Consider the following 23,677-nt stretch of genomic DNA (forward strand, 5'->3'; position numbering starts at 1 on the left):
TTTGATGAGCTCTATCCAAGAGGAGGATGTTCTTCATATGCTTACATGAAAGTTTAGGCCTAAGCCACTGGCAGAAGCATATTTGCTCTGGCCGAACTTCAGGAAATGATCGTTGCCACTCTTAAGGAGCAGCCGAAAATTGGAACCTCAAACTCCTGACATTGGAACCTCAAACACTCATAAAACTCCACCTAATTATCCTTCCAATTACCACCCTTCAACGATCAACACACAGCTAGCCAAACACACAGCCAAACAAACAACCACTTCATACGGACTCCTGCCTACCCCAAACTTGCCCAAAATACAGCACGCACCTAAACCCCAAAATGGTTGGACGTTATCTAGTAAGGAATTGGTTGAAAAAGAGCAAAAGGGCTCTGTTTTTCGTGCAACCAAAAATATGCATTTGGCCACAAATGCAAGAGAAACAAGCATACACTCGGTAGCTCCAAGTAGATACCGGAGAGGAGGATGAAATCAAGGAAGGACCAAAGGAAAAAGAGGGTTCCAACTTAATGCAATTGTCCTTACCATTTGTTAATCAATAAACTATAATTTTTCTTTATTTAAGGATATGACATAAACAACTCTAATACCATTTGTTAAAATCATTAACGATGAGATATATCTAAATTCATTATATCAAGGTTTAATGTCAAATCAATAAAAAAGGTATATTTAACAAAACACATCTGAAAAATCTCTCAATATTACTTAGTAAATAAAAGTTAGAATTTAGTATGAAGTTCTCAACCTATTTATATTGTATTTTTGACATCTTATATGAGCCATCATCAATAACAAAATTTTATTGATGCGATCTCTGCATATTATAAAGCCCATACCAAAATACCCAATTATTTTAATATACTATTTGATCACAACAAAATGAGCTCTAACGATGTTACCCAAAACATCGACAACATACAATATATATTGTTATTAATAAGTAGTTCAATATTAAAAAAATAAATATTTCTAACAGAAACATCTTTGCAAGCTTTATTTCACTGGAAGACTTGCTCCAAATTATACAAACAACTTGACTGCTTGCTTCACATGCAGTTCTAGCATATAATCAACCTCAGAATGATTGAGCGCAATAACCCATTCAATCGCAACATCTATTCTGCTCTGGATTGGCCAGCTCGGGATGACAAGATAATGCCAACAATGAGGCCATATAATGCCAATGCCTCGGCAAAAATGAGAATGAGAATCATCCCAACAAAAAGCTTTGGCTGCTGTGCATTAGCCCTACAAAAGATTCATCTAATTTCAGGAGAGCAAATTCTTCTGATGGAAAGAAATTAGAAAGAATGACAAAACCAAGCTGATAATGTCGCTAAATAGTTATGGAACTGAAGCAGCAAATAACTAATCCGGGTTAAAATAAGCCAACTATTGCCAGTAGCACATCCAAGAACAACTTAATAAAATTACTATCATTCTAAAGAAATTGTAAGATAGAGCAGCCATGTCAAAATGGAACATAAATCAACTAATCAAGTAATTCGAATCAACTTTTTTCTTCACTCAAACAATTTTCATATCAGTAACTTCATCCAAGGATCCCAATAAATAATTGCCAACTAAACATTATTTCAAAGTTGATCACTTAATGTATTAAACAATTCAATGAATGAAAAGCCGCAACAACTATCCTACTGAATCAGAAGCAATAAATTTGCTAATTTCTAGCTACATATTAGAGGATGAAATACATGCGTAAGATCAACAATTTATGTTAGCAGCATGAAACTGCGTAATAGAATTCAGTTTAACTTTGATTTGCAATAAAATATAAAAACATAGATAAAAAAGGTAGAAGCAAATACCTAACACCAGCATCACCAACAATACCGATGGCCATGCCAGCAGAGAGGCCAGCGAGGCCACAAGCAAGACCCGAAGACAAATGAGCGTAGCCATCAAAAAGGTAATAGGATTTGGCCTTTGGGTTAATACCAGTACTAATAATCACAGCAATAATTAAACCATAAATACCTAAAACTCCAGCCATAACAACTGGCACTATCGATTTCATTACCAGCTCTGGCCTCATCACCCCCATTGATGCCACGCCAACTCCGCTCTTTGCCGTCCCATACGCCGCTCCCATACCTGAAAAAAATTCATTTTATTTCATTATTTTCTCAAAATAACAATAAAATTAATGATGACGGCGGGATTCAGGGTAACGATCATACATGAGAAAACAAGGGCAGCAGCGGCGCCGAGGAAGCCAAAAAACGGTGCCGTTTCATCTCCACTAAACTTTGATGACATTTTTTTATTTAACTGTTAGAATATCGACGGATTTGAAGATGTGAGGTGTTTTTTTTCTAGACGAGAAATGGGATTGGAGAAGAAGATGGGAAATTCTGGAGGAAGTTTCATATGGGAGCAGATGGCATATAGGAAACCCGTAGTGGGCCACATAGATTTTGTTTCTTGTTGAATTGGATTGGGCTTGGGCTTTTCTAATAAGATCCAATTCTGAGTAATTTCATTTACTTTATTATTTTTTATTTTATTTAATAAAAATTAAATAGCTACTGCCAGCATCACCATGCCCAGATGGCTTTACCTCCATGGAAGCATGCAGAGCCCTCAGCCCTGTATATATCATCAAAAAATGATGATCCAATTACCCAAGTGGGACGTGTTCAAAATCAACAGAAGAGTGGCATTAGAGTTTGACAATTTCTGATCCGGCCCATTAATCTAAATAAATTTGGATAAACTGATTTAGAAACAAATATAAATAGTTCATATTTAGTTAAACTTTTGTAACCCATTTAACTGGTTATCCACTTTACCCATTTTAATTATATTATAATAAAAAATCTTAACAATAACAAAGAAAATTCCTAAACTAATTATAATCGTAAAAATCTCATAAAATAATAACAATTTATAATTACATCAGTTAATTACAATATTAGTACAATATAAATACCATATATAGAGTCCTTACTCATATCATTAACTAATAAGTAAAAGTTACAATTGCCATTATCTGATTAGTAATTACTATAAGTTAAACGAGTTAGGATATACGATCTATTTCTAAAGTAAGTTAAACAAATTGTATTATGTCAATCTTTTTACAAATGAATTATGTTAAGATTGATATTTTTTATACAATTTTTAAAAAGATTAATCTAGATTTGGTATTTCTAACCCTCTAATACGAAAATATAACACAATTCTAATTCGATTACATATATTGTCAACTTTTCTATAGATAATATCACTAGATACAATCTAACTATAGTAATGCAGGATTTTCACTTTTCTAAGTTTTTATTAGATTATTAATTACATTATTTCAATATATTTATACTATCACTTAATAGTTTTAATAATGACTATTATAAGTAGTCAACCAGTACATAATTAGGGTTGAACAATTCATGTTGGTCGAGTTTAAATTTGAGTTCTGATCAAATAAGTTAAATTTAAATTAAGGATTTGACTAATTTTTGCAAAATGCATCAAGTTTAAATTAGTTTGAATTGAATCCAAAATTAAATTGTATTTTAGTCAAATTTGAACACTAAATCGTCAATTTTAAGTTAATTTTTTACCATTTAAACTATTTTAAATTGGGTGTTGCTCCAACTTGATGTGATTGAATCAAACCCGTTGAATTACCCACATAAACTAACCCAATGGGCTCATATTTGGGCTGATTCTTCTCAGTGTCAAGTGATGGGTTCGCCGCTTCACAGATAAACATAATTCTCAATAGCCTAGTCTTCGGATTTTTTGTTTTGTTTTATCGCTTTGGTAATTTGGTATAATATTGATTACGAGACTCTGACAACGTTGACGAATTGAGGAAATAATTCAACTAGCTTCTCTTTCATTCTTCACCATATGATTGAACTTATATATCCTGCTATTCAAATCAAACACCTCATTGCAAACTGATGTAATGGAGAGATTAGATCAGAATCCTTCTGCAAAAAGCCATTGCATTTCTAAAGAGGATGCAAAATAATTATACTGATAAGGCTCTTCCGAGAAGTAATTAAAATATAAAGCTTAAGCGGTTTATATTGCCATAATCTTCTATGCTTTTTCCCCTTGGCTGCATGCCCTACGTAACCAATCAGAAATAATGTAACAACAAAGAACTCATGAAATTCAAAGTAAAATCGATGAACGTGCAAATGCTTTAATCTTTAAAAAATTTTATTAAGTATTGAATAAAAAAGACATTTATATGATTCACATCGATGCTTCTTTACTGTTGATTAATGCTATGATGAATTAAAGATGAAGAGTCTCATTTTACTCTGAGAAATGCCAGCATCTTCTCATAGAAGTATTGAGCCACACGTTCATTTTTTTTCTTTCATTGGAATCAATTAGATATTGGGTCCCCAAAAATGTGTAGAGCACATCTGCAGAAGCATTACTTAGAAATAATTATCCATGGATATGTGGACACCCCATAGAAAATGCAATCATTTAATTTTTAGCTTTTGTGTTAAGTCCATTTTAATTCTCTGTATAGCAATGTAATTAATGAAATAGCATACTAGATCTGTATAATGAAAGGAGAATCAAGCGATGATCAGTTAATCCACAAGTCCATTAAATAACATATATATATTAACAATATCCTCACTATCATTCTTAATAATGGCCAGAAAACTTCATGGAGAATCCCTTATTATGCAATGATGTATACAATAATTCATTTTCAACCGACCTTATTATGTTCTTGCTTAATGCTAGGAAAAAAAACCATATTTGAACACTTGAAATATTTTGATTTTGATAGTTTTCAGAGGTGGAGATTATTATGAGTAGATTAATTGTATCTGCATATCCGCGTTGCATTTTGGCTTTATTATTGCAGATTTGCAGTACTCTTCAGAAAATCAGACTAATAATTAATGGACATAATACAGAATGGGTTTGTGTCATTTATGAGATAGTGAAAGGGAAATTGAAGTTGAATGAGAAAGAAACTTGACTTAATATATGCATGAAAAAGGAAAACAAAGCATAAAGTTGGAAGAGGAAAAAGGTTAGGCCACAAGAACCGCCCTTTTTGACAAACAAACGCAAACAACACACTCATGATCAAGAGGCAAAGTTTGTATCTAGAAAAAAGGGAGGAATGTCTGTGCAAGGCAAGCAAGCAACACATCTAACTTATCAATTCATTCGCGTTATCATCAATTGGCAATTGGACCCCCCAAAGGGCTCTCAAGAACACGGGGCAGAGAGCTAGCCAGGAGGAATTAGCAATTACCCAGCTGCACCATCTTTAGGTCACCAGTGACTATCATGCCATCTACTTTATTTCCCATTCTTTCTCAATCAATGGCCCATTCATCTTCCTTCAGCCATTCATGCCTGGAGGTTTTCTGTTCGAATACGGATCCATCAATATCATAATAATCTTCTCATCCTTTGCGTTCAACACCACATGGTTTATACTTCTTATATGACAAAGCTAATCAACCCTGACCCTAGTTTTTCTAGTGTAAGTCTTCAAAAGGACAAGTTTAATTCCATAAGGAGGGTTTCTTTATATTTATGTGTTAACTATTTTTTTCATTGTTGTCTTAGCTTATCCTTCAGTGAACACCAAGTGTAGTGGAGTAATTAAAATTCCAATACTTTCTCTACGTGAGCTACCAGCTTTAACTGCTACTAATTCAAGTGAATAGAGCGACAAATTACCATAGTAATTAATTAGAATAACTTTTACTCCACAAATCCAGAGACAAGGTGCAAAAGAATTTCACCAAATGGGGTCTAAAATTTAAAATTTCATCAAGCATATATAGCTACTACCCTTAGTGAAGATGTTATGAGGGTCTAGAAAAGTGAAAATATTTAATTTCTCATGACTATATATGAGGGAGCAATCATGGGTTTTGTCCCTTGGAAGAAGCTTTGGTAGTTGCCACAGTAGTAAAGAGAGACAGGAGTGAAGCTGAAGAGTTGAGTTAAAAAAAAAAAAAAAAGGTGATATTCGGTAGATATAAAAGGATGGTTGGTCTTCACCAACCTGCATCAATCATAAATTAAAATACCTAAACAAATTGGTTAACTGTTAATCTCTATTCTATAGATTTATTCAGAGAGAGAGAGAGAGAGAGAAAGAAAGAAAGGGAGGGTTGGAGAAGGGTCGATGTCAACAGAGTTAAAGATCCTAATAGGGACCCCCCAAGGATCTCCTTTTGCTGGTTACGCAAACTCCGTTTGTCTTCTTTTATTTGTATACAAAGTTATTATGGTTCATTTATAAATTTAAGATTTTTCTGTGAGTTTCCCTTCGGCTCACCGCCCCAGCTTTGAGGGTGAAGATTTTTCATGGTGGTAGGGACCAGAGTTGGAGGTTTGATGAGTTCAATGATGCGGTCAGCCACATGATCGGTGACTACGGCCGACCACTACCGTCCTACATGGACTACGCGTCGTCATCTCTAGCAAACAACTGTTCCTTAATTACCCAGACCCTGTTTTCTCATTTTCATAAAATTCCACCTTCATCCTTTCTCCAAAATTCTATCGCGTCACATACAAAGCCTGGCCCCGAACGAATCCTAAATTCCAAAAACATTAATCATTGCATTTACATACCTAACTCTGGAACAATAAAACAATTTAAGTATCCAAAGAAAGTATTATTATATTATTAAATAATTTTAAATTAAAAATAAAATAATATTTAATCACATTATAATACATCATTAAAAATAAAAAATTATATATCTTCATTAAATTAACCAAATAAAATTTGATTATCTTGTCGATAATTTCTAATTTGATATACGAATTGGCCAATTAAAATCAACTACATATATGAGAACTGTTTAGTTATATGCTATAGGATTGAACAAGCTATGCTTCTAAAATCAATCACAAATGGCTTATAGAGCGCGTTTTATTTGGATAATGTTTTATTATAAAAAAATGAAAGATTATCTTGAAGATAAATTATTAAAGAGATTATTATGCATATAAATAATTACTATTTTTGATAGAATTTAAAAAAAAAATTGACAAACATAAATAATAATTGTATTTGATTAAAGATAATAAAATAATACTAAAATATTATTTTATTTAAATATCTTCAATTATAATTATTTTAAAATATATTTTATATTACTTATTTTATATATATTATATTAATTTTAGAATTATTTATCATATTATCATTAATAATATAAGTTTATTATAATATTTTATTATTAAACTGAATAAGATAACACATATAATTAAAAAAAATTATTAAAATAATCTTTTTATAGTACAAACAAAACGGCCATAAAGATATACTGCAAACCAGAATTCAGGTAAAAAATCAACTACAAAAAAGTGAGTGGATCAATATTCAAAAGTCAGTTAGGTAAACCGGTTATACTTTGAGTGCTGCACGTATTTTTACGTCCAGCCTAGCACAGTAAAAAGATAAGATCGAAAGCGTTAAACAAATTCAACCATTTGGTCACAGCTTAAACATGCGATTTCTTTCCAGGAGGAGAAGGGAGCCAGTCAGTGGACCACTTTGAATTTTGTTCAGAAATATTAAACATAGCTTATTCTACAATTCTCTCCAAGGTATCTTTGTAGGAAATGGCATGTAAAAATGTGACTTGTAATAATTGCAATTTACAAATGCAATTTGAATTAATATCTAATGCATCACATCTTTATATCACTTATTTATATTATTTTTATTTTATATACATTTATTTAAACAGTAATTTTAATAACTTATGAGAGTTACACTTAAAAGAGAAAAGAGTAAAGACTCTTACAATAATTAAAAATAATATAAGTGAGTGATATATATGTGTAGTAGATTGAATCTTAATATAAATTAATTGATTTTATATAATATAAATTTTGATCCCCGTACTTATAAATTTAATATATTTTTATAAATATAGGATTTATGATCCCAACTTTTACGAGAAATTAATATTGATCCTTCTTGATTTATTTGTCATTTTATTGATTTATTCTGCAAACAATGATAAAATGGCCATCAATATAAATGAGAAAGGAAGGACAACGGTAAAAATAAAGCAGTCATTTGTTGGTAGTCCATTTCTCGCACTTCCGGACACTCTAAGATTTGCTTTACCCCATAGTTTTGTCTTGCTGTCTACTTTAAACTCGAACGGATGAAACTTCTTATTGTTTGTTCAAAGAAACAAATTACGTGTGTAATCAATCCAACTTTCTTTCTTTTTTAATGGGCAAAAGCTGATCGTGACAGTTGGGGGCCTGCCTGGTATATGTATTTGTCTTTTGCTTTGTTTATCTTCTACGTAATGGACGATTCTCACTCACGAATTTTGATCTCCCACGTGTCTCTCTTAGTTTTCCTCAACGTGCGTTTTTCTTTTCTCACTGTTTCTTCCCTAAAACACCTGTCGGTAAATCATTTTGAAGGCGGTAAATTGAATTATAAATGACCTAAAACCTCTGAATGGGACAGAGCGCAGACCCCATGTGGTGATGTTAACGTGCCTTGTCAGTGAGATTGGGAACTATACGTCACCGCGTCGTCGAAGGGGGCGTTTTTGTACATTGGAGTGAATAGCTGCAAGAGAAGCCGTATGTGAAGCCATGTGAGCCGGGAGTCGCCTGGTCTAGGAAAACAAGTCAGTGTCAGAACTGGTCACGATGGCATGTGTGTGGGAATATTGGAAAGCGAAAAGTTACCAGAATCTCGTGTTATTTTGACGATAATTTGTGAGAAGCGTAAATGTCGGTACATTCCAATTGCGACATCTCACCCTTGTATTCTTTCATTCATTAATTTGTGTACATCATCAATGAACTCATCAACCTAGGGCATGGATGCTCCTTGATTGTAGCACCCCAATGAAAACTATTAATCATTCACTTTCATGTAAAAACATGTTTTCACGAGTGTTCTCTAACTTTGTTTTAGTATATGGGATCAAGTTCATTTTTCATACCAAAACGGTCACGTTTTACATGTGAAAATATGCACATTTTTACGTTACTTACACTTTTCTTTAATGTTTCATGAACATGTTTAAAACATACAAATAATCATACCATATACTATCATGAACATGTTTAAAATATATTGGTTATCATACCATACACTTTTATAAACTTATTCAAAATCTCATATAAAATCATTTATGATAACTAAGTCTGTCATTTATCATATTTCTATTATTTGGACACTTATTTCATACATAGACAGGGTCAAACAACCCTGAGATAACCTTTTGGGGGTATAACATAACAATATCATGATATGCATTTTTCATTGTCGTGACATTATCTTTTTGTCTAGTTGATGTCGTGATAATCTTTTTCAGATGTTGTGGCATTGACCATATGTTGACTTTGATGTTGCGACATCTACCTTTTGTCAATGTCGTGACATGAGGTTCAAATTTTAATATCATGATGTCAACCTAAAATTTTGCAATTATGAATCCTAATCATCCAATTTCAATCGCTACTCAATTCCCTTAACCTAAGGATAAATATAACCTCCTTCTAACAACCTAAACATGTCAAATTTAAAAAATTGACTTCCATGTAATAACCACAAGTGCATAGTACGGTTAATTTTATTTTTTTACTAAATTTGAGTTATTGAGAAATTGTAAAATTTAACTAAGTTAAAAAAAATTAAAAATTAGTTGTTGAATGAGCATTGTTGAATGATTGTGCATGCAGATGAATGCTCATTCATGATGTGCTACATTGACGAATAAAATATCACACCATGTTAGATAAAATTTAAGTGACAAATAACCATTCATCAAAGCAAATGCTTGTTTCAAGGTTATCTAATTCAAATTATATAAAAATCACATTTTTAAACCTAAGCTATTGCATTTTCTTGTATGCATTATTATCTCTGGTGACTGGCAAACATTTCTAGTGAGAAAACATTAAGAAAAGAGGAATTGTCACACCAAACTCGAAGTAAGGAAGAAAAGCAAGTAAGAGTGTTGAATTTTCATTTCATACGATGAGATACTATAAGATATATCTTGTTATACTGAAATAGTATGATAACAAAGTTAATAATTGAATCTTGATGTATATGTGATGAAATGTGGAAAAATGGAGAATTAGGAGATGATATTACATGGCCGTGTTTTGATTAACAATAAACTATGTGTATTGACTTCGAGTGTACAAATGAATATATATTTGATATGTGTCATCAAATGATTAAATGATTTTAAATTAAAAATAAAATAATACTTAATCACATGATGACACATCATGTGTGTACTAAAAAATGGATACGTATAACATTGTTATTTGATTAATTCATGTTTGTGTATGATTATTGGATCTACTAGATTATTTGAGGGTGGTGTTGAGATTTTCTTGAGTTAATTTAGAGTTTGTATTGATGGAATAAAGATTTAAGGTGTATTTGAATGTTTTGTACAAAGAATTCTAGCCAAATAGTCAAATTTTGTCGCTCCAACATGATAGAATGACCATTTCAAGGACAACTGTGCATGATAGGGATGCATGGTTGTGCATCTCATTTAAAATTTCCTACGTGGCACGTTATCCATCTGATTGACATGATATTAGATGAACAAACATCTATTTTTCATGTATAATTATTTATCAGCTTAAAATTTTAAAATAAATATTTTTTTTAACTCTTAACTTATACCACAATGACAAATGGTCATAATATGCATGAAATAACCATTTTGCCATTGATACATACTTGTGGGTGCTACAATAATATACATGTGGGCCTAGAGTTCTTGTAGTTCATGTTTCGATCTTATTTTACATATGTTTCATATGTTTTTATGGCACAAATAAAAATATGTTATTTTATGATGTTTTAAAGAGATGTTTTCTTATGAGGAGCCACTCATGAGATTCTTCATACACATACCAATATAAGACCTATATTGTAGTGTTTATATGACACCCATTCTTGATAAATTAAGTTTGTAAAAGTAAAACCGTTTTAATCGCTTGCACATATTTTTTATTTATAGTATATTAAGTTTTTTTTTTTTCATTATAAACAATTTTAAAGAAAAATAATAATTAACAAAATTGAAAAAATAAAAATGAAATTATGTTGTTAATAGATATTAAAGGAATAATGAAAGTAATAGGTACAACAAAAATTACAATTGATATTGTCTAAAGGTTATGTGCATGAGTTACTTGGTTTTTCTTATTGGAAGAGCGTATAAAAAATAGTTGTCCTAATTCAAGTGTCATGTAAGCCAAAAAAACGGAAATTAAAAAGAATAAATCCATTGTAACATCATCAATAAAATAAAAAATTTTATTTAATTAGATACGACAATTAGTAATAAAAATGATTTTATATTATTTAAAAATATAAATAAAATGTAATTTAAATAATCGACTTACAATTTACAATCCTTTTTTGCATTAATTTGAAAGGAAATTTAAATAATTATTTTTTAGAATTTATTTTTTGAATAAAAATTTAAATACAAAAAAATTAATACAAAAATTGAATGAAGAAAATATAGAGAGAAATTAAGATTAAAATTGAAATATTGAAATGAACGAAGAAAATGTTGAAAGAGATTGAAAGAAGAGAATAGAGAGAGATTGAGAAATTAGGATAAATATATATGGTAGAAAGTAGGAGAGGGGGTTTATATTAAAAAAAAGGAAAAAAATTAAAAATTTTGTAACCCAGCCGGCACTAACCGGCGGTAGAAAGCAACCTGCTGCAGGTTTTCCGTTTCTTTTTTTTTTTTTTCTTTTTAGGGTGTGTTACAGTTTCGTATTGGGCGGTACCCTGGCCAGCCCACGGGCCGAGCCCTTTAGGGTTGTGCTGTGGCAAAAGGGCCATCTCTACGCCTTATTGGGGGGGTTACAGTGAAGAGAAATTTAACATATCGCGAATCATTGAGAGATAAAAAGAGAAGCTAGGGAATGACGTAAGCAACTGGGGACAGCCATCAACCCATGCGCAATCCAGCGGTCCTCCCTCTGTGTTTTTATATTCTCTTCATCAGTCACTTGTTAATGGCGTTTTCTTCTCTAGTCACTACTACTTTGTTATCTTTGTTTTCTTCTTCTTCATTGCTTCTGTCTCTAGCCACTTCCTACTGCTTCCAGGTAATTCAACTTTGGACATGCATCACAAAATTATCATTTTTAAACTAACTCTATCATACATCAAATATATATATATATATTTATATGTTTCTCATATTATCATATGGTTCTTCGTCTTTCAAAAGGGTAGGGTTTTCAATGTTTATACATGAATATGAGTTTCTCATACTGTCAACAATATGAGGCTATGGCTTGCTGTTGTTGAGAATGAAGTATTAAGCAGCTGTCACCTTTTTCTGCTTTCTTTTTTGAATAATTTCTTCTCTCCGCTTGAGCAGATCGCTTACCTATATTTCACTTCATGTCATAATCCTGTCTAGTTTTACATGATTTTGTTAAGTCAAAGAAGCTATCTAATGAAGACTCAAATTTGGTAAAAGATTGTTACAAAACAAATGGCAAACTTTCGCCTTCTTTTAATTAACGTTTTCATTCTTAAATTTTCCTGCTTGGGCCTCCAAAAACCATGTTAAGTAATTTTGACTGTTGAACATTCTTCCATCTCCCTCAAGAAAAACAAGTACTTACATCTTGACATAATAACCACACCCAACCTTGACCTTTCTTTCAAAACACAAACCTCTTGACATTATAACCCTACCCAATTTATGATTAGTTTGGAAGTCGCTTTTATGATTTAACTCTTAAGTGAAAAGACCCATATATAGCCTAAATAATTTCTATATGAGTTAAGCATTCTTCCAATGTGTCTCTGAAAACAAAAGGTCAGATGTGCCATGGAAATTCTCGACAGACAGACAAAAGGGTCAGAGCCCGTTTCAACAACGAGACACAAGCACTGCAGGAGGCTTAAGAGTGCTTTCTTTGCTTTTCTTTCCTTTCCTTTCCTTTTTGTCCTTTAATTTTCCTCGTTTGGCAGGCTTTGATCCATTAGAAGGGTGTTCCTCTTTTTTGGCTCCTAACCTTTTCTCTTTCAAGGAAAGCGTGCTAAATTGTGATAACGTCATCTTCATCATCCTCTACATTTTACAATGCTAACTTTGTTAACATAAATATAACATATATTAACTAATTAATAGGATTTGATGGTGATTAATATAAAAAGTTATTGATTACTTTTATCTAATAATTAATAGCATTTGAATGGAAACCCCGTTCTTGACGCATCATTTCTACCATTCACCAACAGAAGACAACATCATTAGCACAGACCTCTACTTGTCCGTTTCTAGAGACCTTCATAAAACACACCCTAATTAAGTTCCAAAACAAAGTCTCATCATTTGGTTTTCTTTTTCCTTTTCGTTTTTACCTCTTCCTTTCTTTTATCTCTAGAAATGAATTAAATCATTGTAAGGTAACTACTGGGTTTTGTGTTTGCAACACGCGCCTTATTTTCTTTCTGAGATGAAATATTGAGTGTTGCTCACCACCAAATGAGCTGATAACTATACCTGATAACACTTTTCACCTTTTATTTGGAAAGTTCAATATTTCTTCCTACAATTTATTACATTTTAGCTTTACCTATTTTTTTTTTTTAAACTTTTTGGTTCTCCGGTTTTGGGTTCTCTTCTCGCTTTATAACTTCACATAGGTTATGATTTAAAGATGATGGTGGTTGTATTAATGTTAGTGTTGAATTTAATGCAGCTTCAATATCTATGATGGAGTCAATGGAGTCATATGTCCCACCAGGATTCCGTTTCCATCCGACGGATGAGGAGCTTGTTGGGTATTATCTTAGAAAGAAGGTTGCATCCCAGAAGATCGATCTTGATGTTATCAGAGATATCGATCTCTACAGAATAGAACCATGGGATCTCCAAGGTATCCTTCTTTTTCCTTTTCTTTGACATTAACGCGATCGGTTGAGTTGTTGCATAGTAGGGTTGTTTATTGGATAAGACACAACGGTACCATTAACATGTAAGTTATGTATTAAGAACAAGTGCCAACGATAGTTGATGTACTTTACAAGCGCATTTTTTACTACCCTAGTACGCATAACTCTCCATTAATTCTGATTTTTATTTATATGCTTGCATTTGATTGTTCTTCCTAAATGTTATTAGCTTGCTGTTGGAGCTTGATTCAGGATTTACATGATCGTAATACAAAGTTATAACTTTAAATATTTTGCTTAAGGATAAGCCGCTGCTTTGTCTGGCAGTTATGTGTGTGTGTGTGTGTGTGTGTGTGTACATGAAGCCTTAATGTCTATTATTCTCTTCTGAACACGTATATGTATAAGATCTGTGTGATGTTGAGCAGAGAGATGCCGGATCGGGTATGAAGAGCAGAATGAGTGGTACTTCTTCAGTCACAAGGATAAAAAGTACCCTACGGGGACAAGGACTAACAGAGCTACCTTGGCTGGATTCTGGAAGGCAACGGGACGTGATAAGGCTGTCTATGATAAATCAAAACTCATTGGACTGAGGAAAACCCTTGTATTCTACAAAGGAAGGGCCCCCAATGGGCAGAAAACTGATTGGATAATGCATGAATACCGGCTTGAATCTGATGAGAATGGCCCTCCACAGGCAAGCATTGTTAACTCTATCCTCTCTCTTTCAGTTAAGATGTTATATTATTAAAACGACAAAATTTTTCCTCATGGTCGTCTTCCACATGCTTAGTGGTTATCAACAGTGTTTCCTGACCTAATATCTGGATCTGTCTTTTTAATTCGTTCTTGTCCAATGGAAGGAGAATTCGAATTCATTACTATCAGTTTTTGTATAAAAGTTGCATGGTAACTCTTTCTTTCCAGTGGATTATAATTAAGTACGTTCCTCATTAATTATTTATTAGCTATGACCTCACATAAAAGGGTTTCCAACTTTTTAACTTACAAGAAAACCAAGCCCTTGTTTTGCTTTCTCAAATACATATATGCATCTACAAATTGATATGTCAATTTATAATTGGATGATATAATTATTTATTTTTCTTTTAAAAATTACCTCATAAAATTATCTAAACAAATTTTTACAATTTATTTGTATATATTTTATCTATCCATTATTTGCAGTACCTTCCCTTGGTTATGCTTTCTAGCTAGAATGATGAACTATGTTCTCTAAGGTCCAAAAAGTTAATAGAAACTCTATCGCACTTTCATAGCTTTTTTCTACTTCCTTTTCGAGCATGGTCTTTCTGTCATTAAGTTCGTCAAAAGCAAAATTCCAATTTTCTATTTAGTTAGTATCTATCAGCATCAAGATAGCTTTCAGAAGAAAAAGGAAAAAACTTTGGACTTCTTAACCTCCGTTATGAATAAAGAAAAACTTGAAGGATGGAACGGAAATTAAGTTCATGTGCCTTATCTTATATGTAAATTAACCCAGTTTTAAGTCGATGCAGGAAGAAGGATGGGTTGTTTGTCGAGCATTCAAGAAACGAACCAATGGCCAAACCAAGAGCGTTGAAGGGTGGGACTCAAGCTACTTCTATGATGAACCAAGTGGGGTCAGCTCAGTGGTTGATCCAATTGAATATATCTCAAGACAACCCCCGAGCTTGCTAGCTCAGAATTTCATGTGCAAGCAAGAGCTAGAAGGGGACAACTTGAGTTTCATGCAGTCTGATCAATATTTACAGCTTCCTCAGCTGGAGAGCCCATCTCTGCCGATATTAAAGAGGCCAAGCTCAATTTCCTTAACGTCAGAGAATAACAAAGAAGAAGAGCACAACAAAGGGAACATCAACTTTAATAAGAAAGTGACTGATTGGAGGGCATTGGACAAGTTTGTTGCATCACAACTAAGTCAAGATCAAGACCGCTGTGAAGGTGATTCAAGCTTCGAAGCAGAAAAAAACTCGGACATGGCGTTGCTGTTATTGCAAGAGTGGTAGAAGGGAGGGGAACAAGTGAAGGGATTCTTTTGATTGTGGCTGCTGAAGCCTTGATGATGGAATATGCGTAATATTTGACTAATGAAGGGCGGGGGATGAAGAGGTTTATATTGGCTCTGTATTATAAATGTTTGAAGATCCTATATTTTGAAAAATTATGGTGGTGAATGAGTAAGAAAAAAACTGTCTTTCTCTCTTTCTCTCCCTCGAAATGAAGGTTTTCCTTTGAATTCATAATTGACATATTAGGAACTGCGCGCACCAAACAAAGCAACACAGTGCAAAAGAATTCATGTTACTATTAAGGCTGACTTATTTTATTTATTAACAGTTAAAATATTAATATATAATATAAAAAAATTATATATTTGATATACTATATCATATGTAATTTAACTAATATAAATGAGACAAACTTGTGGGCAGACTTAAAAACATTAAATAAATACTCTAAATTAATCGTTATTGCAAATTCAAGATAGGTAGAGTCTCATTATCATGATCAAAGAATACTGAACGAAAACATCTTCTTCTATACTAAGAGATTCAAGTATTATGGACACCTTTTTTCACTTACAATTTAATATCTGAGAGAATTTTTCAAAGTGAAGATATGGTTATTGGTCAAAACCAAGATAAGTATATATATATATATATATATATATATATATATATATATTTCATAGTGATCGATCGAGGTAAACTTTACAATGATAATTTATAAGTTACAAGTCATGCTTAGACCTAGAATGCTTTCTCCCCATTCCAATTAGCTAGCTCGTGCTATAGTGGTGATTTAGAATTACCATTCATAGCAAAGATTAAGAGGACTAAAGATTAGTAACGAACAAATGGTCAAATTCCTGTCTCTCTTCATTACGGCAAGTTTTGTAAGGAAAAGTGTTGAGCTTTTTAAGTCACTCTGAGAAAGAAAATAAAGCGTAAAAATATGATGGATGATAGTGACGTAATAGAGATGGAGAGAGTGAGAAAATAGAGAAATGGTTGGTCAGTAGGGCATGGGATTGGAGAATCTTGGTGTGGGCTAGGTGGGCCATTGAGCTGTCTGGCATGCGCAGCGCACTGTGGCTTCTGCTGGCCATGCTTGTCTGTATCCATATCCGTATTTTGACTATGCCCAAAGAACTAATCTTAGCGAGTTTTAATAAACAAACAAATAAATAAATAAATAAATAAATATATATATATATATATATATATATATATATATATATATATATATATATATATATATATATATATATAAAGTTTGAAAATATAAATACTTTGCTTATAGGTTAATATTTGTTAAAATTTTTAGTTAAAAATAAAGATAAAATTATTATTTTATGTTTCATGTTTAAAAATATATAATTAATTTCATTCCTCCCTTCTTTTAGGTTTTAAAAAATAATATTTAATTTTAATATTAAACTTTAAAAAAATAATATTTCACTCTCATAAACCTTGGTTTTCTTCTCTCCGACAACGGCAATGGAGATAGCCACCATTCTCCTCTTTTCTCTCTCTTCCATAGCTGATAACGTCCTACAACAAATGAAGAATGACAAAAATTGAAGACAAAGAAGCCTCGACTAATTCTCAGATCCATTCCATTTTTCATCGAATCGACTCCATATGAAACTTTCATTGTGCAACTCATCTTCGTCTAAAACTGAATTGATGGAAAACGAAATTGGTGTTAGAGAATTGAGGCTTCTTCATGCCAATGCTTTCGCTGCTGGAGAATTGAGGCTTCGTCTTCTATTTTTGTTGTCGATCGATCTTCATTTTTCGTGGGATGTCATCAACTGCGACAAAGAGATAAGGGAGGAGAATAGTATCGTCTCTATCACAATTGCCAGAGAGAAGAAAACTAAGGGTTTGTAGGGATGAAATTTCACTTTTTTAAAGTTTGAGGTTAGGATGAAATACTACTTTTCAAAACTTGATATTTTTTAATATGAAAGATAAAATAACGATTTTATCCTTATCTTTAAATGAAAATTCTAACCAATATTAGTCTATGAGTGGGCCTTTGACTAACATGTTTTTCTTAGGCCGTTGCATCTTCTCTTGGTGCCACGCATCACTCAACTCACCTATCAAAACCTTGAAGTTTCTTATTATTTATTTCAATAAAACTATTCATACATATTTTAAATAAACAAATAAATAGATATTTATATATTTTATTATGTAATTAAATAATTTTGAATTAAAAATAAAATAACACAAAATTATATGATAATATATATAAATAAATATACATATATATAAGTGAAAAAATCCTACACCAATAAAGCTTCTTGTTCATTCAACTCAAACCCAAACAAATCCAACAAATTTTCTTCTTCCTTACAACTCAAAGCCAAACAAGCAAGACAATTTAAGAAATCCAACAGAATCTTCTTCTTCATGATAACTGAAAACCGATCAACCTAGAGAATTTAAAATAAACTGTCTGCCAATGAAAAGAAAAAATGATAAAAAGATACAAATAAAATTCTTAGAAATCCCCCAAAGCGGAAAAGAAGATCGATCTAAAAAGGGAGAAAAGAAAACTAATAAAACAGATGAATCCTCTGTTCTCTCCCAAAAACTATGTTTCTTTCGTACTTTTGCTTAGTCAAAACTCTACTCTTCCACCATTTCCATATCTTGTGTATTTGTAAATGTTTATCCACTGGTTGTTACTCTTTCATTGACTATAAAAAATGGTCACTGAGTAGAGTGTTTTCCTCGTGCTTCGAATAATTGTTAAATTTTCATGCTTAAGGTTATCAATGAGAGAGAAAGAAACCACCAGAGAAACAAACAATATAAGAATGAGAGGGAAAAAGAGGCCTTGAAATAATATAAGAGTGTAGAAAGAAAAATTAGAAGCGAACAATGAGGAGGCAATGACAGTGGAGGTGCCATGCAAGAGGCATGCGGCATGCGGCGGCCGGGTGCATAGTGTAGGAGGCGTGCGTCGTAGGTGGTGCAACGTGTAGTCTCGCAAAATATGGTGCTCTGTTGGTGCGATGGAGGTTTGAGGCAAAATAGAGTGAGGCGATAGCGGCGCGAGGAGATGGAGGGCGACAAAGCTGAGGAATGGTGCAAGATAGAGAAAAAATTTATAAAATTTTATGTTTAGCTTCACTTGAAACGATTGATCAGGTGAATATATATGTAGACAAATGAGTTTGGGTATTCAAATATATCGTGGTGTAAAAGTAGGAATCAAAATTTGAGAGGGCCGGTGTTTTTGAGATTTAAGAATTGGAAATCGGCCGAAACATATTTCTATCTAAAATCTATTCGATCAGTTTCGATTTTTGGTGGGCGGTACCCTGTAATGTTCATCCTAAATTTGTATTATTAAATGACTTTTCAAGGCCACAACGTCTGAATTAAGGAGGACTATTAACTTATAATGCACCCATTACTAAACGAAATCAAGTTATGTTGATTCTACAATGATTCAAGAAAAACTAGGTAAGGTTATTATTTATAGAGAAGAAAATGAAATTGCCAATTAGAGAAAATCATGACAAAATTCTTTTGCTCTTCCTCTATCAGTCTGCTCTTCAGCCATATGTTTTTCATCTTCTCTATCGAATTCAATGACAACTTTCAACAATAAAATGGTCTTGTTTATATTTATCGTGAGGACCAATGGTCTTGTTTGGCTTATTTAATATAGTAATAAAATGGCATCGTTTTTCCAACAAAAGGTTAAATAAGATTTTAAATCCAATTCCCCAGATGATTATAATTCCTTAAAATGGTGAAACCAGAACTTACCCATGCATGCAAAGAGTGAGGGGATGTTATTATCCGTTCAAATAATAAAGTAATTTTTGGACCAATAAAAAATGTCCACTTCAATTGCTGTTAAGCTTGTACTGGGTGAGAAAGATGAACATGCATGTTAATCAGCGGCGTAGTTAACAAAGTGAGACTTTAGGTTAAAAAAATTTAAAGAAGAAAAATGAAAAAGTAACCCCCTCTGGCCTCTACCCTCCATATCCACTATATATATATATATATATATATATATATATATATATATATAAAACTGTAGAATTCTATTTCGCTCAATTATAATTTATAAAAGTACCAAATTCAAAAGAATTTGATCAATTACAATGCGAAAGGGGAACTATTAACTTTTTGCTTCTTAAATGGATTGATAAAGATAAACAACAACATTGTCATGTTGTTGCACATTTATTTGCAGAAAATTTGTTTCTAGTGAAAGGGCAATTTAAAAAGGTTCGTCAATGTTGAATAAGACGCCCATGAGATTTGACTTGACTTGGTTGTCGTCTTGTTTTAATGATTTTGTTGTTGAAAGAAGTTCACATCTAAAAGCAAATAATCTGAGTCTCACAAATCAGAATTATGAAAATCCGCATATTACACTTACCAATCAGTTGAATTGGAGAGTTCAACATCTTGCAATTCTCCATTTACTTACTTTGATCAGGCCGAAGGAAACCTTAAACGAAAATATAAATTACTTAGAAGGAAACAATTTTTCCTCGATCAAATCTAGAGATATCCCAGGTATAGGGTTTATGAAAAATGACAAGCTCTTTATCATTATGCCAATGTTCAACCAAAGTAATATTTATGTGCACTGATTTATTCTCCATCTTATCTTTGTTGCACCAAGTTAATTTTCTCCTTAATCATATTTTAGTTATCCAGTTAGAACAACTGAAAATCAAACAAAAATCCAAGCTTGACTGCCTTAAGAATAACAAAACATTTAGCATAACAAATTAGAGAAGAGAAGAGAAGCTGTAGCAAAAACAAACCAATAAAAATGATAGAAAATTAAAGAAGAGAGAGCTATACCAACTTATCATATACATGATATGTGAATACCAATGTGAAAAATAAACGAGAAGACACTTTCTAATACCAACCAATTATAATCATTAGGCAATGGCACAAAGAAAGATAGCTCTCTAGGTTCTTTTCTACTCAAACAAAACTTATGCCCACCCTCAAATGACCATATTTAATACAAAAAACCTGCAGAGAGATAGTAGCTTTATGTGTGCAAGTTCCACTCTCCATCATGCTTCAAGATGTTTTCTTCACTGCGAAAAAAAAAAAGGGTTTATTTTATCATCCATTTTTTGTATAAAATGATAGAAGCAAATAGAGTGCATCACTTCCAATAACAAAACATATTCGACTTATAGCTAAAACCTTGACCTCAGGAATGAATACTACATTGAATGAATTAGAATAGCAGCATTGATCCTCCGTTAACGACCAGACTTCACTTTCCAAATGCAATCCCCAATTCATATTAACACAATAAGAAGACCTTTATGACCAGCAACCACACTTGTAAAATCAATCATCTAATTCAAGAAGAAATATATATCACCATCAAGCTATGTTTACATGTCGTCACATGAATTTTGATCAATGTAAAATTAAAAAATAAAAAAACTAATGGCAACTAGAATAAGAAAGCAGATAACCCTAGTAATAGCTATCACCAAACTCTACATGACCTCCTAACCAAGAAATCATAATCAATATTTGATTTCAATCCAAACAACAGATTCAAGTTGCCCATGGAAAATATCATCAAGATCTCTCTGAGAATATGAATTAAATTTTATTACTAAAGCACCAAATGACATAATTGACCTTCTGCTCCACCAAAATAAGGATCAAATAAAATGTTTGAGTAAGTCTTACTTTTAGGGGTAGCACACCTAAAAATATCACAATTCCTCACACCGTTCCGGCAGAAGAATTTGTGAACAGTGGCATAACATTCATATATATAGCCACAAACTTATTTAATTAAAATTATAATAAGGATGCCATCCTCTTCAATTACTATATATCTACATAAGTAACCACAAAATTTGACTAAAGACATTCCCTTCTATCCATAATAATCTTTGGATCAGTAGGCAGAGTGAGATTTCATAAATCCTACAAAAGGTCTACTCCTTTTTATTTCTCTACAAAAACTTTTAAGATCTCTGTTAAGCCTCGATCAGCATTCAACATTTAAACTAACTTCAGCACTTGTAACAAAATAAGAAGAACCTTAGCTTGAACTGTCCAGTTCCAGAAAGAGTCACCCAGTCTGGTTCCTTTCAAAGGCTTCAAGCTTAACGATCACTATTTGTGCTTGATCCATTATGTAGATCATGAAAATAGAAGGAAATTGATACTGCCCTTCACAACAACCAACTATATAAAAAATCCAAAAGCACTTTACACCTAGCGCAGAAAGAGAAGACATCTACTGAACTCCACATTATAGAAGTAATATAAGCATTTTAGTTCAGATCCTTCAGAGACGTAACCTAAATATACAACTCCAGATGTTCTGCCAATAATTACTAAAAAGAGAACTGGAAAGAGAAGTACAAGGATTGGAACACAAAGAGGAAAAGCAGAATGAGAATGCTAAAAGAAAAGGTACAAAAAAATGAGACAGCAACCATATTTTTAAGCAACAAGCCCAGCATCCAGCATTTCCGAGCTCACCTAGACAAAATTATGCAAGAACCTTTGAATATTATAATATGAGAGCATTCACCATCAAATTTGAGAAACTCCAAATTACAAGGGGTCGAGCATTACCAAGTTTCTTGAGTCTAGTAGTAATACCCACCTCCACATGTGCAATCATTCCCATAACAAGATGGATATGCACAATACTGTAAACAAGAAAAGATGACAGAAAATCATAAAATGTTATCATATAACAACACACATATAGTAAAGACAGTGAGCTTACATCAGAAACATAATAATCATCTGAGTAGAGACCACTGCCAGCCCCATAATTATCTAAAGCATAACAAAGTAAAACAAGCAATATTATAATTCAGTAACCACTGGGTCTGCCAAAAATAATCAATGCTGGACATAAGCAGCACATACCACAATAACAACTTCCATGAAGTGAAACTGCAGGATCATTATAGTCCTGCCGCAGGTGGAGTCTACTGGACACTATATAATCAGGATCACGGTCCTATAAGCAGGAAACAATTAATCACATAATAAGGAACACCAGGAGCGCAAGTGCAGGAAATGGGAGCAAAATTAAGGGAAAAAAATTCCCTGACATAATAGAAGTTACAGAAGAAAAAAAGAAAAATCACCACTACATAAAACTGCCTCCTCACACCATGTGCACGGTTCATCATAATAATAAGGGTTGTCGACTTCTCTTTTAATATAACATCTATCAAAATCTTCATCCGAAGAAAATGGTAGCCTCCTATAGGAAAAATAATCCCCATGCCCTCTATCAGGGACATCAAGCCAACGCCTACTAGGATTAGGCCTTGATGGGCCAGCTGCGGCCATTGCTCTACCAGAGGTATAACAACCACCTCTCAAATAACCCCTCCTTCCTCCTGCTTTTGTGCAAGAGATGTAAATGAGATAAATTAAAACAAGCCCCTTTTCTGTGACACATCCAGATGCTTCTTTGCATGCATGTGAGCATACAAAAACACAAAGAGAGAGAGAGAGATATTGCCTTGTCCCATAGATTGTCTCCCATGGAGATCAGTGTGTCAGTCTTCAAGGTCATAGTCACGGGGACCTATTCTACCAGTTTGTCTGCATCCACGTTGATAGAAACCCCTGCCCAGTTGGAAATTAACCAAATTGAAATAATATCCACCTCGAGCAAAATCTCTTCCTACAAGCCACAAAGGAGCCACATCAAAGG

At 32.7% G+C, this 23,677-nt stretch overlaps 2 protein-coding genes and 1 long non-coding RNA gene across 3 annotated transcripts; 1 reads left to right on the forward strand and 2 right to left on the reverse strand.

Annotated features, from left to right (window-relative positions):
* Positions 1-919: 919 nt before the first annotated feature.
* Positions 920-2,405, reverse strand: LOC123211097 (V-type proton ATPase 16 kDa proteolipid subunit-like). The gene is made up of 3 exons (XM_044629634.1): positions 2,214-2,405; positions 1,842-2,127; positions 920-1,260 (listed from the first exon to the last, which is right to left on the reverse strand). The coding sequence occupies exons 1-3, from the start codon at positions 2,290-2,292 to the stop codon at positions 1,128-1,130; spliced, it is 498 nt and encodes a 165-aa protein (XP_044485569.1). The 5' UTR covers positions 2,293-2,405; the 3' UTR covers positions 920-1,127.
* A 9,629-nt stretch (positions 2,406-12,034) lies between these two features.
* Positions 12,035-16,169, forward strand: LOC123216746 (NAC domain-containing protein 37-like). The gene is made up of 4 exons (XM_044637301.1): positions 12,035-12,135; positions 13,750-13,926; positions 14,371-14,642; positions 15,466-16,169. Exons 2-4 carry the CDS (start codon positions 13,761-13,763, stop codon positions 15,955-15,957), a joined length of 930 nt encoding a protein of 309 aa, XP_044493236.1. The 5' UTR covers positions 12,035-12,135; positions 13,750-13,760; the 3' UTR covers positions 15,958-16,169.
* Positions 16,170-20,749: 4,580 nt separating this feature from the next.
* LOC123210295 lies at positions 20,750-23,451 on the reverse strand. The gene is made up of 3 exons (XR_006501272.1): positions 23,100-23,451; positions 22,876-22,969; positions 20,750-22,649 (listed from the first exon to the last, which is right to left on the reverse strand). It is a non-coding gene; the product is annotated as an uncharacterized LOC123210295 (long non-coding RNA).
* Positions 23,452-23,677: the final 226 nt, after the last annotated feature.

The sequence above is a fragment of the Mangifera indica genome, chromosome 1 (genome assembly GCF_011075055.1).
Source record: "Mangifera indica cultivar Alphonso chromosome 1, CATAS_Mindica_2.1, whole genome shotgun sequence".
In the NCBI taxonomy this organism is placed as follows: Eukaryota; Viridiplantae; Streptophyta; class Magnoliopsida; order Sapindales; family Anacardiaceae; genus Mangifera; species Mangifera indica.

Bases quoted from the DNA above. Each gene is read 5' to 3' on its own strand.
- LOC123211097 (XM_044629634.1), bottom strand. From the start codon at position 2,292: ATGTCATCAAAGTTTAGTGGAGATGAAACGGCACCGTTTTTTGGCTTC. The intron at 2,128-2,213 runs GTATGATCGTTA...AATTTTTTTCAG, and splicing joins TGCTGCCCTTGTTTTCTCAT to GTATGGGAGCGGCGTATGGG. The intron at 1,261-1,841 runs GTATTTGCTTCT...AATCTTTTGTAG, and splicing joins GTTGGTGATGCTGGTGTTAG to GGCTAATGCACAGCAGCCAA.
- LOC123216746 (XM_044637301.1), top strand. From the start codon at position 13,761: ATGATGGAGTCAATGGAGTCATATGTCCCACCAGGATTCCGTTTCCAT. The intron at 13,927-14,370 runs GTATCCTTCTTT...GATGTTGAGCAG, and splicing joins AGAACCATGGGATCTCCAAG to AGAGATGCCGGATCGGGTAT. The intron at 14,643-15,465 runs GCAAGCATTGTT...AAGTCGATGCAG, and splicing joins ATGAGAATGGCCCTCCACAG to GAAGAAGGATGGGTTGTTTG.